Source organism: Onychomys torridus, chromosome 13 (genome assembly GCF_903995425.1).
Source record: "Onychomys torridus chromosome 13, mOncTor1.1, whole genome shotgun sequence".
NCBI lineage: Eukaryota > Metazoa > Chordata > Mammalia > Rodentia > Cricetidae > Onychomys > Onychomys torridus.
Window position 1 is genome coordinate 38,507,492 of NC_050455.1, and position 16,016 is coordinate 38,523,507.

The following is a 16,016-nucleotide window of genomic DNA, read 5'->3' on the forward strand; positions in this document are numbered from 1 at the left end:
TTTTTCTTTTATATTTCTCCTTCTATTAATTCTCTATGCCTGCCAGACCCACCTATCCTTTTCCTGCCTGAATACTGGTCATTCATCTCTTTATTAGACCATCAGGTGCTTTAGACAGGCAAAGTAACACAGCTTCACAGAGTTAAACAAATGCAACATAAAGGAATGCAACACATCTTTGCATCATTAAACAAATGTTTCAGAGCATAAAAAATGTAACATATCTTAAACATAATATTCTACAACATGGAAGCCTCAAATATTACTGAGAAATTTAATTAAGATAGAAAATTGACACTGTCTGGGCAACCTTAGAACAAATATATCAATGGGTTAGATTTATTTAAGAATAATAACAACATAGAACCTTTATTGGCTTCTTTGTTTATGCTACAGATTGTTCTCATTTAAATCCCATGACAATTATGTGGAAAATGCCCACTGTTATATCCATATTATAGTTAAAGAAAGCAAAAGGAGATTACATTCTCTGTCCAAGGGAGTAGTTAGGGTAGCATTCAACTCAAGCAGTTGGGCACAAGAGCTACATACATGCTTAGAGAATTTAAACAAAACCCAACAAGAGCAGCAGAGTTGAATAAATGTCAAAATACAGCAAAGTGTTGTTGATAATCAAATTAAACTTCCCATTTTTATGGATGATGAAATGACTCTTCAAAGCTAAGAAACATATCCAAAGCCGTGTAGCTAGTTACTATGTGAATCAAGACTTTGTCCCAGGTTCATACCCACCAACTCTTTCAGCTTCTTTCACTGGGCCACCCTGACTGTGCTTCACAAAAACTGGGCACAAAGGAATGAGTAAATATAGTGACTATGGGCCAGCCACAGAATTTATGTACAACCCAGACAAGTACATAAAACAATTCAAATTTTGGGCTCGTGCATGTAGAAAGCATGCTCACATGCATAAGGCCCTGATTTCAACCTCACGGACCCCTCTCTCCCAGAGTTAAAGTTGCTTTAAATAAAATTTGAACTGATGATTAAAAAACAAATTCAAGTGAGGGGTTGGGGATTTGGCTCAGTGGTAGAGTGCTTGCCTAGCAAGCACAAGGCCCTGGATTCAATCCTCAGCTCCACATACAAAAACAACAACAACAACAACAACAACAACAACAAATTCAAGCATGCTTGGCGGCTGTGTTAGTTTATTTTTTTCATTACAAGGACAAAATACCTGACAGAAACAACTTAAACAGGGGAGGGGTGGTGGGTTTTTGTCTCACAGTTTGAGGGGTTACCATCAGTCCAGCAGGTGGGAAGGCATAATGGTAGGAGCATCGGGCAGCTGAGGTCAAGAGACAGAGATAAACGTTAGTGCTCATCCCTCTTTCTCCTTTATTTCTAATCTGACCCATGGCGTGGTTCTGTCCACATCCCGAGTGGGTTCTCCGGCCTCAGCGAAATGTCTCAGGAAATGCCTTCACAGACACACCCAGAGACATGTCTCCTAGGAGACTTCCGGGGAAGTGCAATGGCAGTTGAATGCTTGCTTAGCAAGTGTGAGACCATAGCGTCAACCCCCAGGTCAAGATAAATTCAGCTCTTGGTATTTTACACTTCACAAACTTCAATGAAATACATTACATTTTGTCTTTTGTTTTCTGCTTTTTGCAGGGTCTCATGTAGCCAAGGCTGCTTAGCCTCAAGCTTTCTATGTAGCCAAGGCACTCCTACCCCTGATTCCCCTGTCTCCACCTTCCTGTGCTGGAACAACAAGGGTTTACCACTATGGCTGACCTAGCATTGTCCAACTTTTGAAAAGACCGGAATTTTGAATACATTTTCTTCTTTTTTTCTTTTAAAGATTTATTTATTATGTATAGTGTTTTTGTTTGCATGTATACCTGCAGGGCAGACGAGGGCACCAGATCTCATTACAGATGGTTGTGAGCCACCATATGGGTGCTGGGAATTGAACTCAGGACCTCTGGAAGAACAGCCAGTGTTCTTAACCTCTGAGCCATCTCTCCAGCCCAGCATTTTCTTCTTTCTATTTAAAAACAGGGATAGCTCTTAGAAGCTTATTCTCAGGTATTTTTTTTTTAATTGCAAGACAAAGTGAATGTATATTGAAGTATCTTAGGAAAAGGATGGTTAATAGTATTTGTCACCAAAATATTAGTTTTAAGCTACTTGATTTATTTAATTTTAAGACAGGGCCTCTCTCTCTCTCTCTCTCTCTCTCTCTCTCTCTCTCTCTCTCTCTCTCTCTCTCGCCCAGGCTGGTCTTCTGGAAGTCACCGTCATTCTGTCTCCAGAGTACTGAGGTTAACATATAGCATTCTCTTTCTGTCTGTCTCTCACAATGGTAAATCAGGTAGAACCCAGGGCCTCATCCAAACACTATATCTGAGACACATCAGCCCCAGTGAAAAATCATTTTGAGGCAGGACAGAAAAACGGGGACATTTTGGGTAATTCAAGAAGGGAGAAGAGCCCTTCATCCTGGAAACTGTTTGGAAAAATTCATCCTACTGCTAGCAAGAATCAAGAATTCTAGACAATTAACAATTGCTCAAGGTCTTTCTCTTTTAACCTATAAACCTCAAATTTTCTAGGAATCTCACCAAAATCCCCACTTACAGGGAAATAAATCTATGTAATAAACCCTTTGTGAAACTTCTGAGTATAATTCCTTTGAAGTTATCTCCCTGGACACCTTCTACTAATCTCTCTTATCAAAAGAAAGAGAAAAGGAGGAAGAAAGGTTTCTTAGAAACATTTTGAGATATAACTTGAGAGTCTCCAAAATGGTTTGTGTGGCTAAAACATTTCTAGCCCCCCACCCCATCCCTTGAGGAGCCCATACCAACACTTAGGTGTGTGTTTTCTTTCTGAATGCTGCTCTGTTAACACTCGCACTAAGCCTATATTAAAATATTTTTATCAAACCCCACCTGTGCTTCATAAACTGGATAGTCCTGAAATTCTTTTCTGCACCCAAGCTCCAAATTCCGGTTTGGCCTGAAGTTTCTAATCTAGGCAAACTCCTTAGGCCGCTGAGGGCGTCAGCGCTGAGCTGTCTCTCTGACCCCTCGCCTCTCTCAGTATTACTGCAACAAAGTTCATAGTTATATTCATCCATTTGAAACTTTCTTGAACACTTTGGATTAAGTTTGTGCCAGACCTTTGAGATAGAGAGGAACAGAACAGTCTGTCCCTAAGAGGGGAAGCCATTTTAGTAGATACTTGTTAATAATAATACTGGTGTCAAAACATAATGAGAACTGGATCTCACTACTGGTGCCGGGACAATTCATTTTGAGTTTCTTGGGTTCTTTGTCCAAAACAAAGTAGGACTGGTGGGTCATTATTATCGGCACTATTTTAAAATTATGGTGTTTATATAAAAAACACATCAACTAGTATTACTGACGAGCTTAAACCTTTTAAAATGATCTTGTTTAGTGACTTGGAAATGCGCAGGAATAACCTCGACAAGGTTTCAATGGTCACTTTTACAGATTCTCACACGGTGCCAGTGGGGAGCGGTGCATCTTGGGAGTTGTAGTCGTACCAGGATCATGGAAACTGCAACTCCTCCCTGTTGAACTTTCCTGTCCCAGCAGTCCGGGTGAACCCTTACCAAAAACACAAGTTGGTAACTTGTAGGTAACTCTGGGCTCTTTCTGTTTACCCTCGACTCAAGGTGCGAAAAGACTCAACACGGAGTGCAGGCTCCTCCACAAGCCTCAAAGCGATTGGCCTCTCTTCAGGATGGGGCGGGGCTCTAGGTACTTTTGCGCCTCGGGATTGGCTCACTCTGGACTCGAGAAGGCGTTGCTGCTCTGTATACTGTTGGGCACTCGGGAGCTTAGCTGCAAGTCTCGCGATACTTTGGCGCAAAGGCTGGAGCCGCGTAGCCAGCGGTGGCAGCTGGCGGAGGGCGGCGGGACCGCGGCCGGGAAAGGGGGCCGGTCTGGTGGGAGCAGCGCGTGCCGCCGGGCCTCTTGGGCTGTGTGTCCCGCTGGGCCGGCTCGGGCGTAGCGTGCGGACAGCGCGGTTCCTCCCGTACCCCAGGAGAGCTCCGGCCCGGGGCGGATCGGTGCGCGGACGCCGTGCTTTTCACCTGGGGCAGCCGTGACAGGTGCAGAGCAGCGCGGCGCCGCACTCGCTCCCCGCCCGGCCCGCCCCCTTCAGGCCTCGGCCGCCCGGGCTCGGAATGAGCCGCGGGCCCCGACCGAGCGTCTGCGGCTTCGGGCGCCTGGCACCGCCGCGGAAGAGCGGCCGCCGCCCCTAGGGGGAAGGCGCAAGGAGGTGGCTGAGCACGGGCATGAGCTGGCTGCGGCGTCTGCTGCGGGACTAGGACGCCGCCATGAACCTGCACCAGGTGCTGACCGGCGCGGTGAACCCCGGCGACCACTGCTTCTCGGTGGGCAGCGTCGGCGAGCAGCGCTTCACGGTGAGTGCGGGACACGGAGGCCCGGGGCAGGCTGGCTGACGCTTGGCTCGCACGGCCTCCGTCCACTCAGCGTGCTTTCGGGCTTTTAAAAAAAATGTTAGTCTGACCCCCTCGGGCCGAAGTAGCGCCTCCAAAATGGTAGTTTGGAATCAGGAGTTGTGGGGTGGAGGTGAGGGGGCTTTTGGTTTTTCTCGCTGCATTGGGCCTGAATTGTCGATTTAATTGGGATTCAGTAGTTGGGATATGTTTCTTTTTCTTTTTTTTTTTTTTTTTCTTCAGTTCTAAGGTCAAGTCTTTGTAGACTTAAAACAGTTACTGATTATTAAACCAGCGCAAATAACAATATCATGAGAACAGCGCCTATTTATCTTTCTTGAAGTTTACCGACGAATAACTTTGCAAAGGAAGTATTCTTCATTCATTCCTATCGTGCTTTGAGTTACAGGGGCAACGGCCTTGTAATCCTTGGAAAGTTTTGAGGGTGTTCGAGGTAATTACTGACAGTTTGATCATTGTATTTTCAGTGTAGCTCCTGCTTGCTAAGGGCAGGTTAAGATTTAGCCAAAGTGGCTTGCTAGTTGAGCAAAGATGGTCTCACATTTCTGGCTTTATCAGTATAATGACATTTCCTTTTCTATCTTAGTTTAGCTTTTCTAGTAATTTCAAGTCGTAAGTCAGTGGTGGACTTGAGATCATTAGTCTGAACATATTTATAGTGCTGATGATTTTTGCTACAATTCTTTGATGAAATGTAAAATTCAGTTTTGTACAACGAAAACAATCAGTCTAACAGATGCCCCAGGCTTAGGGATCTTACTTTCTCTCTCTCTCTCTCTCTGTGTGTGTGTGTGTGTGTGTGTGTGTATTTTGTTAGACAAAGTAATACTCAGCATTTAATGTGATTTAAGCATTTAATGCTTAAACTGTACTTTTAGAGTTTTTTCAACCAAGCTCGTTGCTTTCAACTTCCAAATGGAGTGGCACATGATGCTAGTAGTTAGCAAGATTCTACTTCTTGATGTTTGCCTAGCCTAAAGTTCTCAGGGGAAGTGAGGAGAGGAGCGAGGTCTTAGCGCTTGTTACCCTACAGCTGGACATTGCTATCTGTTCTTCCTGAAGGGAAGGAAATACAGCCTTCTTGGAGGTCTTCCAGGTGAGAGATTATAGGATAGAGATGTATTGCATTTTCTGCCATCTCCTAAGCTTTATGAGGGCTTTCTCCAAGGCAGATGCTATGAACTTTTAAAGAAGGCGTTCTGAATGGACATAGGCGGTGTGGGTACTTCAAAGCACGTATAATCTGATAGTCCATTTATACACCTACACGCGTCTGTCTGTAAAACCTCGGCCAGTTGCTTCCATGTTGGTTTTCAGGAGCCAAGGGTTGTAGAGTCTTATACTATCATGGAACTTGTTGTCCAGTTCTGTTTTTAAAGTCAGTTTTTCCTAAAGCAAGCATTGATGACCTTCCTCAAGCTGGTTGCGGATTGCTTCCAGATAGGCATACAGTTGAATAAGTTAAACACACATTTAGTCACACATTAGATACCTAAACACATAGGATACAAGTACATTAGTTCGAGGTAAAGATCCTAGCTCTCCTGCTTGGTAACAGTTTGAAGATTACAGTCAGCTGTAGTTCCATTTCAGCCAGCTTCTTCCCTTCGTTTCCTGAGTAAGAGGGTATATCTTATCGTTCTTTGTTTTGAAATTGCCCCATTTTCTTCTTCGTGTGCATGGACAGCCTGTTGTTTCCTCCCCAGAGATTTGTTTTTAACCTCCTTTGAGTGGGATTGAAGGCTCTGGGGTTCAAATCATAGGCTTCTGGCATTCCAGTAAGCATTCCGCTGAGCTCACCCTCCCCTAGCTTTGAGTTGGTGGGTTTGTAGCAGGAGGAAAAGTTAATGCTAGATTGTATGTGAAGACACGAAGCCCTCTCAGTTGCAGTTGGGCTTGAGGTGGGGACTTGCAATCTTGCAGTCTCCTCTCGAAGGATTCCTTCATCCTTTGTGGAACTTCATGATGTCTCTGAAGATGACAGTTTTCCCGTTACATATCTGCAGATAGTGAAACACTTCTATCGGGGGATTACAAAGAACAAGACTGGTTCCTAAGTAAAGTCTTGACATACTTTAAATTGAATTTGAATCCAGTTTTCATGTTTTCAAATGCATAATTATTAATACAGGCTAGCATACCAAAACTTTTTTATACATTAACTGCCATCAAACTAGTTTGGATTTGCCCTTAGAAAGCTACCAGCTGGGGGCTGGAGAGATGGCTCAGCGGTTAAGAGCATTGAGTGCTCTTCCAGAGGACTTGGGGTTCAATTCCCAGCACCCACATGGCAGCTCACAACTGTCTGTAACTCCAGTTCCAGGGGACCCAACACCCTCACACAGATATACATACACTATGCACATAACATAAAATAAAAATTAATAAAAAAAAAAAAAAAGAAAGAAAGCTACCAGTGGGCACTGACTGTCTCACACATGCTTTCAGAGTACTTGTATTTCATTATTAAGCAGTCTTCCTTGAGTCTGTGTCCTCAGTGGCTTCATTGTGAGCCCCTAGACAGTGACTGAGGTGTAGTGATACTTGGTAGTTGAGTCATAACTGGTTTGGTTTCAAGCATGATTCTTTATAATTAGGCTGGTTTTTTTTGTTTGTTTTTGTGCTTGCTTGTTTGTTTTTACTTTTTAAAAAATTTTGTTTTTGTTTTTGTTCCACGGATCAAACCAATGGGCCTTGCGCATGCTCACATGCTAGGGAAGCTCTGCATCCTCAGCACTATTTTCACCTTTTCTTTTGAGACAGAGCCTTGCCACACTCCCCAGGACTTGTGACTCTCCTGTCTGCTGGCTAGCTAGGGCCACAGGTCTTTGTCATCAGTTATATTTGAGCACGTTCTTTTCTAACCTTCAAATTTCATCTTTTTGTTTGTTTGGTTTGGTTTTGGTTTTGGTTTTTCAAGACAGAGTTTCTCTGTGTAACAGTTCTGGCTGTCCTGGAACTCACTTGGTAGCCCAGGCTGGCCTCGAACTCACAGAGATCCGCCTGCCTCTGCCACCCAAGTGCTGGGATTAAAGCCGTGTGCCACCACCACCTGGCTTTTCTGTCATCTTTTAATAGGACACTGTTTGGTGTTTGTTACATGAAATTAAGGTTATAATTCATTGTATCTAATTCATGGTACTTTGTACTAGAATGTACTTTATAAATACTGGTTGACTTGATGAGTAGATAAAGCAGCTTTATTGTAGTGCAGTCAGTAATTTCGGTCTTTTAAAATTGCTTTAATAATTTAGAGTTGAGTCTAAAAACAATATTTCTATCAAAGTTTTTTGAAATTTTTCCATAGCCCATTTGTTACACATTTTATTATCAACATAAAGTGAGAACTAGAGGAGATAATGGGTACATTGAGCCAAAAATATTTTTTCTTTGGTTACAGTAATTCTTTTATCCTCATTCTTTTATCTATCTTAATTTCCTTTTTTTTTTTTTTTTTTTTTTTGTGGTGGGGGGGATTGAGGAAATGCTCTGTTTACAAGACACAGTAATTTAAAAAAGAGACCATTAATTAGAATCTAGATGTCGTAATACTTTGTGTAGAATGCTGACATAAAATACTTTTCCTTTTGTAATTAATCCATATTTAGTGCTGACAATGTGTTTTGGAGGAAATAGAAAGGGAGTTAATTTTTTTTCTATTTTGTTACATTTTATTTATGCGTGTATGTGTCACATGTATGGTAGTCAGAGGACAGCTTGTAGGAGATGGTTCTTTGGATTGAATTTAGGTCGTCAGGTTTGGTAGCAGGTGCCTTACTCTGAGCTATCTTGCTGATTCAAGGAGGTTAATTTTTAAGAGACGAAAGATTGTGCTAATATTTAGGATTTTCTTTCTCTATGGAGAGAAAACAAATATTTTATAGCTTCAGACTTTCTTTAATATTAGACAACTCGGTGCTCAGTCACTACTAAGTGGATGCAGGTATAAATTGAAAACTGCAGCTGGTTCTATGGGTTTTTGTAGGGAGACTAAGTGAGTTCCTCTTCCCCCAACTTTCTGTGATAGTGACCAGCCTTTGCTTTAGTTCAGGGGTGCTTTATTGGTGGCACCACTATTGCTATATTGGGAAAATGGAAAGGTTTTATGAATGGTGTGTGTGTGTTTGTGTAGGGACATGTGAGTCTTTGTGGGTGGGGAGGTTATAGAAGGGGAATATTTGCCTTTGTACCTATCTGGAAGAAGAGAAAACTGTTCGTGGTACCTGTAATGCCATTGCAAGTAATTTAGTTGGTCTTTGTTTTAAATTTTTTGATTTATTTTATCAATTACTGTGATTTCTAGGAGTAAGTACACTTAATTTAAAAAATAATTAAAATAACATGAATTGTCAATGTTATGGTTTAAAAAAAAGAGAATAAGCACTAATTACAACATAATCAAACTTGAGCCATTTAACCAGAACATAGTCTAGCAAAAAAAATTTTTAAGGCATTTACCTAATATAGTTGATTAAAACAAAAGGTTCATAAAAACAAACTCTTAAGTGTCTTAGAGAAATGAGTTTCCAGATTAGAAGACTGACTGTTACAACCTTGGATACATTTTGAAAATTAGAATATTCCACATTACTTGTCAGACTTTGAAGTTAAGAATGCCCCTTGACTGATGCTTCCTAGTGCACTGGACTCAGTTCTTGCTGTGCATTGCACCTTGTTTTCTCTGAGTTAGTAACTTAGTGTTACCTGCATCTAACTGGAGGGCTTTCCTCTGAGAACCTTCATTGGCTGGGAACAAAGTATTCTAATTATAGTTATTTTTTTGAGACAGGATTTTACTATATAGCTCAGGCTGATCTCTTATCCTCAGCACCTGAGCGCTGGGATTATTATATGTGTCATTCTCCTGGCTTGGTTAGAGAGCTGACAGAAGTAGTTGGTGAACCGATTATAATATACGAATGTTTTGTGAGAGTGTATTTGATAATCCAGCATAGTGTTGTTGCTATTGTTTGTTTATTTGCAGTGCTGGGAATTGAACCCAGGACCGTGTTAAATACCTACGTTGTCACTGAGCTACATTTGGTAATTCTCCATATTATGGGCAGAGCACCATTAAACCAGTTTTTGTGAATAATTTATTTCAGACAAGTCTATAACACTAATGTTTAAATTTTGTTGACTTTGTTTTTGTTTTTTGAGACATAATTCTGGCTGTCCTGGAACTCATTATGTAAACCAGGCTGGCTTTGAACTCACAGAGATTGAAGGTGTGCACCACCATGTTGGCTTTTGTTGCTGTTTTTGAAATAAGGTCTTATTATGTAGCCCAGGCTATCATCTCATTTACTAGGTAGCCAGGGCTGACCTTGAATTTAGATTCCTTCTCGGCCTCATTAGTGCTGGGATTGCTATGGGACTATACAAGCAGGCCTCGCTCACAGTCCATTTTAAGGCTCTTTTTTTTTATTGATATGCCTTCATATTTATCACCCTGACAGGCAATATAGTTCTAGAGTTGAATTAATTTTAAATATTTATAAAACTAGGTTACTTTCAGATGATTCATATAGATATATATCTCCCTTTGTTAGCACAGACTTAATATAAATTGATAGACTCAAAAATGCAAAACAAACAAAAAACTATCTCCAAATTAAAATGCATTGTTTCCACTTTCCACAAACTTTGGAAAACATTGCAATAAGAGAGTTACTGTGCTCTCTCTTTTAGAAAACACATCTACTTATTTGGGGCCTTGGACTTGAAGCACATGTGATTGTGTGAGAGAGAAATGAATGCAGGGTGAAACCAGGGCTTCTTGCCTGCGAGGACATGCTTTGCCTCTGATCACTCTCTCTGCTCCTGTATTTTCTAGCAGTTGACTTCTGGTCACTTCTGTACTAAAGAATGTGGAAACCAGACCTTGAACCTTGTCCTTATTCCTTAGCGTGGATACTTTTAGATATCTACATCTTATAATTTGACATGAGTTAATTTAATAATAGTCTTTGTTGTCAACATGTTTTAACTTTCTTGAACCTTCTTGTTTTCGTGAGTCTAACCAAACCCAACAGACTTCATATTTTGTTTTTGTTGTTGTTCCTTCTGTATCTCTCTGTTCCTGGCTCTTGAGCACTCCTAAATAATATAAATAAAACTGGAAAGTACAATCATATTTACCAACTTTAGGTGGGACCTCAAAGCTTCCCAGGCACCCGCCTACCCATCTGTTCATTTTGTTTGATCTCATGTTCTGAAACCTCCCAGCCCAATATTGTTACTCATATAAACATCCACCTGGAGTCTGTCAGCAGCCTTTTGTTTTATTTTGTTTTGTTTTGTTTTTGTTTTTATCCAGTGAATGATATACTCTGTCTTACATGTCCCACATTAACTCCTTTCCCTATGCTGTGGGTTTTATCTTATCAGGTTCTATTTGGAGTCTTGGACTTTTATTATCTGCATTTTTCCCCCTGGAATTTCCAAGACATGGTTAAAACGTTCATCTTGAAAACAATACTTTCTGGCAGCCTGTGTCTCCTTAGTTGTCACAAATGTCTTCTCTATGGTGCTCTACTTTCTCTTTGGCATTTGTCAATTTCCCATTCGCTTGTTTTTCCTTAGCTTACCTTTAACTCACTTCTTCCTTCCTCATCTTTTCTCCTCCTCCTCTTCCCTTTCTTCCTCTTCTTTCTTCCCTCATTGTTAGTGTTCTTTGTTAGGTACCTTTCAGGATAATTTGTCCTTTGTCTTCTATTCTGTAGGGTATATTGCCTCTAGTGGTGAGATCCCTGTCTTAGAATTTCAAACTGATAAATGATGCTTGGATTTTTCACCTTAAGATACCACAAATACTCCAATTCATTGTTTAGACTAGGTTTCCCCTATTGGTGTATCTTAAACCTTTCCTCCCTACCTATCTTGCTTGGTTTGTTTTCCTATACCATTATCTTTGAGAATAGTTCCATCATCCAGCTGTTTTTCTTTTCTTTTCTTCTCTCTTCCTCCCTTCTTTTTTTTTCTTTTCTTTTCTTTTCTTTTCTTTTTTTTTTTTTTTGAGACAGGTTTTCTCTGTGTATCCCTGGCTGTCCTAGAATTTGCTCTGTAGACCAGGCTAGCCTTGAACTCAGAGATCTCCAAGCATTGGGATTGAAGGTATGTGCTACCACCACTCAGCTCCCAGCTGTTTTTCTAAGCTAGAGGCTTGGTAGAATCCTTAATACCTCCTCTTCCAACGTTTTCTCAAGTCCTGAAGAGTCTACCTCCTAAATAATTTTCAGACCTCACTCATCTTTGTCCCTACTACCTCAATGAAATAGCCTTTTTTTTTTCTCCCAGAGCTGAGGATTGAACCCAGGGCCTTGTGTTTGCTAGGCAAGCAGTCTACCACTGAGCTAAATCCCCAGCCCGAAATAGCCTTTTAACCTATGTCCTATGCAGTCATACTTATCTCCAGCTGAACACTGCCAGTGCAGAACGCACATTAAGATAGGTGTGACCTCTTCAGGTATTTTAATAGACATTTTTAGTCTATTGCTTGTAGCAGCTGCCTTCTTAAACTTGAACTGTTTAGTTTGTCATTCCCAATTTGTACAGTAGGAATCCTAAATACTTTGTCTCTCTTACACCCAAGCACTTTTATACATTCTTCAAGCAACTTTTCAACTCCTGCTTTTGCAGAAAAGATATTACTATTTAGCTAACCCTCATTCCTAAAGCCTTGAAGTAGAAGTCTGTAGTCAGAGGGGCCATTCCTCTTGTGTTTGTTTGTTTGATTATTTTTGAGTCAGGGTCTCTCTACATAGTTCTGGCTGTCTTGGTTGGCTCTAGCTCTGTAGACCAGGCTAGCCTCAAACTCACAGAGATCTGCCTGACTCTGCCTCCCAAGTGCTGGGATAAAAGGCATGCACTACCACCACCCAGTGATGTTTTTCACTTTTAAGCCATAGCCTAGTTCTTTACTTCTGGGGGCCTCGATATCCTTTGTCATTGCATCTAGAGATGCAGCTAGAGAGGTAGGGAGTGGTAAATACATGAGAACAAGCGGGACAGAGAGCATGGACCGAATCAGCTGCTATAAAGACTAAGCACATTATGGGCAGCACCACACCTGGGCAGGTGGTCCTCAGAGATCTAAGAAAGCATTCAGGTTAGTCTATTTTTGGATTATATAGTGTTGAATGTTTGATTTTAAATTTTGTGTTTGAGCTGCTAACTTGAGTTTTACCAGAAATCTTTCAATGAATTTTAGATTAGTCTTAGGACTGAATGTCCATCAATTTCAGAAATTTCTCTAAGCATACTTCCGCCATTTTATACTATGTATTTTATGCAAAATGGTGTTCTCAAAATTCAGGATTATGGTCAAGAGCCTCCATAGCAACCAAATAGCGTTCTTCAGCATGGTTGCTGTAGATGCTGGAAAAGCAGTCTGGCAAAGACCAGTGCTCCAGGGAAACAGACTTAAAGCTGTTGCTGCCATTGTCCTAGCTACCGCTGGTGGAGGAAAGGCGCTGAAATGTGTCTGTGATAGGTGCCTGTCCTGGTCTGCTGGGGAAACAAACCATCCTCCAGAACCGGCTGTCCAACCCCACTGCCTCTTGGTCGAGCTGTTTCTTGATAAATATCTCTTGGCATTCAAAAAAAAAAAAAAAGAAAAGAAAAGAAAAGAAAAAACAAAAAAACAAAACAAAATTCAGGATTATAAATGAAGGTATCAGTAAACTGAAAAATATTAGACAACATGTCATATTTCGTTTTTCATCAAATATTCAGCCAAGATTTTTTAATAAAAAAACAAGCATATCCATTTCACTAATGCACAAATATTCTTCTACCTTTTACACATGTTAAAATTCTGTGTATACCAAATAATTGTTTTAAAATACTTATCATTAAATGTTTGATTTTTATACCTATTTTACATATCTGTGTATCTTGGGCCATGTAATAATTTTTCAGTTGGAAAAGTTTTAAGAAGCCCTTGAGGTAAACAGACAAATAAAATATAAGTCAGATAAGTTACTGAGATGGAAAAAGGAATCGAAGGAAGGCAGTGTAAGGACAACCAGGTGAGGGAAGGAGACAGGCATAAGTGCCTGAGATGGGCTTGTAGAAGGGTAATCACTTAGGGTACTGTGCATGTAAGGTGTTGTTGGGGGCTTTTTCTCTTTTTTGTGGGGCCTGCCACCCAGCTGCCAAATAAATCACACATACTTAGGAATGCCAGGCCTTAGCTTGGCGTAGTTTCTAGCCAGCTTTCCTTAACCTGCAATACCCCATCTTCCTTTTGCCTCTGGACTTTTCCCATTCTCCTACTTCTGTAAAACTTACTCCTACTCTGCCTGGCTGTGTAACTGGGTGGCTGGCCCCTGGAGTCCTCCTCCTTCTCTGGCTCCTAGCTCTCCTCCCAGATTTCTCCCTCTGTATATTCTCTCTGCCTGCCAGCCCTGCCTATCCTCTCTCCTGCCTTGCTATTGGCCAGTTCTTTATTAGACCATCAGGTGTTTTACACAGGTACAGTAACACAGCTTCACAGAGTTAAAAATAAATGCAACATAAACAAAGATAACACACCTTAAAATAATAATCTACTACAGTAAGGAATTGGGGTTTTTATTGCAAGTGTAGTGAGAAACTTTAAAAGTTAAGCAGGGATCATAACTTGATGAAGTAAACATCTTTAGAAGTCAGTTTTGTTTGTTTGTTTGTTTGAAAACAGAGACAAGGATGTAAGCAATTGGATTTTTTTTTTTTTCCTGGAGCTGAAGAGCAAACCCAGGGCTTTGCGCTTTGCTAGGCAAGTGCTCTACCACTGAGCTAAATTCCCAACCCCTAGCAATTGGATTGTTAACAGTAGGGCAGGAGACAGATGATGAATTTACAAACAGGGATGATAACATTCAGTGAAGATGGAAGAAATGCATGTGATTGGTTTTAGATGAGGCTGATTTGCAGTGAATTTTCATATAGGAAGGAAAGAAAATCTAATAAATGCTGTCTCAGAGGCAGTTAAAATTTATGTGTTTTAAACAATATTTAATACCAGTTTTCTACATACATTTTCTTGAAATGTCTATCATTTTTATTTTACTTTTTTAGGCCTATGCATCTGGATGTGACATTGTAATACTGGGAAGCAATTTTGAAAGATTACAGATCATCCCAGGCGCTAAACATGGAAATATTCAAGTGGGATGTGTAGACTGTTCAATGCAACAAGGCAAGGTTTGTAACATTGTCGTAACATGCAGATTTGTTTTGAGTATGGTTTTTGTCACAACAATCTCTGAAGTATATATTTCTTATTCAGTTAAGACCTTTCAAGGACAAAGCTATACGTTTCTTTGGTTCTCTAAGATGCATTTTGGAGAATGTTAGAAATTCGGATGATGATTTTTTTTGTCATTTTAAAATATTTATCTTTGTTTTATGTGTACGTCTCAGTATATTTATGCTAACTGTGTGTGTGTGCAGGTGTCAGTTGATGCCAGAAGAGCGTTTTGGATTACCTGAACCTAGACTTAACAGTTGATTGTGAACTGCCTGATAGGGGTTCTGGAAGCAATACTTACTTAGGTCCTTTGCAAGAGTAGCAAGTACTCTCAGTCAGTGAGCCATCTTTTCAGCCCATTCCTGATTTTTGAGACAAGGTCACATTGTAACCCACCTTGTCCTGGGATGTACTATGAAACCCACCCAGGCTGGCCCTGAACTCACAGCAATCCCACTGTTTCTTGGAATGTTGAAATTACAGGCATGAGGTATCACACCCAGTTCGAAATTCTGTTTTTGTGTAATTTTAAGATGTAGCACAATCTTCTCTACTAATTGAGAAAAAAGCATAAAATACTTTTTACCTATAAACTTGTCTAAAGCTTAGTTTTTCTGCATTAGAAAACCAAATTAAGGTGGAGGTAGAGGCAGGTGGATCTGAGTTCAAGGCCACCCTCGTCTATAGAGTGAGTTCCAGGACAGCCAGAGAGATACATAGAGAAACACTGCCTCAAAAAACAAACAAAGAAATCAATATAAAACAAAAACCTCTGAGAGCTTGCTTCCTTAAAAAGGAAAGGAATAGCATTATTTTCAAAAGACAGATCATTGGTAGACATTCTCTGTACTCAGGTAGTTATTCTGGTAACTTCTGAAAAACATCGAAAGAATAAATACATACACTAAAATCTGGAATGTTTTGTTAATTTTTAGGTCTAAGAAAAAACTTTTAGGACTTCTATTTGTATATTAAAAGTAAAAATAGTAAACTGAAAGTAAAAAATTATAGCAAATACAAAAGAAACAACATATAGTTCTTGTTGATCATTTTAACTATAGTTGTGTGGATCATCCTAGGAGTCATACCAGGCAACATACATACCTTGAAATAGCACCAACTAAGTATAGATTAGGCCTATCTTATTTATTTATTTGTCTATCTATGTATTTATCTATTTATTTTTGAGGCAGGATCTGGCTAGTTTGGAACTTACTGTATAGACCATGCAGGCTTTGAGCTCACAGATCTGCCTACCTCTGCCTCCTTAGTGCTGGAATTAAAGGCTTGCACCAC

At 40.4% G+C, this 16,016-nt stretch overlaps 1 protein-coding gene across 4 annotated transcripts in view; it reads left to right on the forward strand.

The window, feature by feature from the left end:
- Positions 1-4,279: 4,279 nt before the first annotated feature.
- Positions 4,280-16,016, forward strand: part of Dmxl1 (Dmx like 1) — a 151,961-nt gene continuing 140,224 nt past the window's right edge. For all 4 annotated transcript variants that reach the window (XM_036205232.1, XM_036205233.1, XM_036205234.1 and 1 more), the window contains exons 1-2: positions 4,280-4,429; positions 14,549-14,674. In XM_036205232.1, coding sequence (XP_036061125.1) covers positions 4,343-4,429; positions 14,549-14,674 — 213 coding nt within the window. In that variant the 5' untranslated portion in view covers positions 4,280-4,342. The remainder of the gene's footprint in view (positions 4,430-14,548; positions 14,675-16,016) is intronic.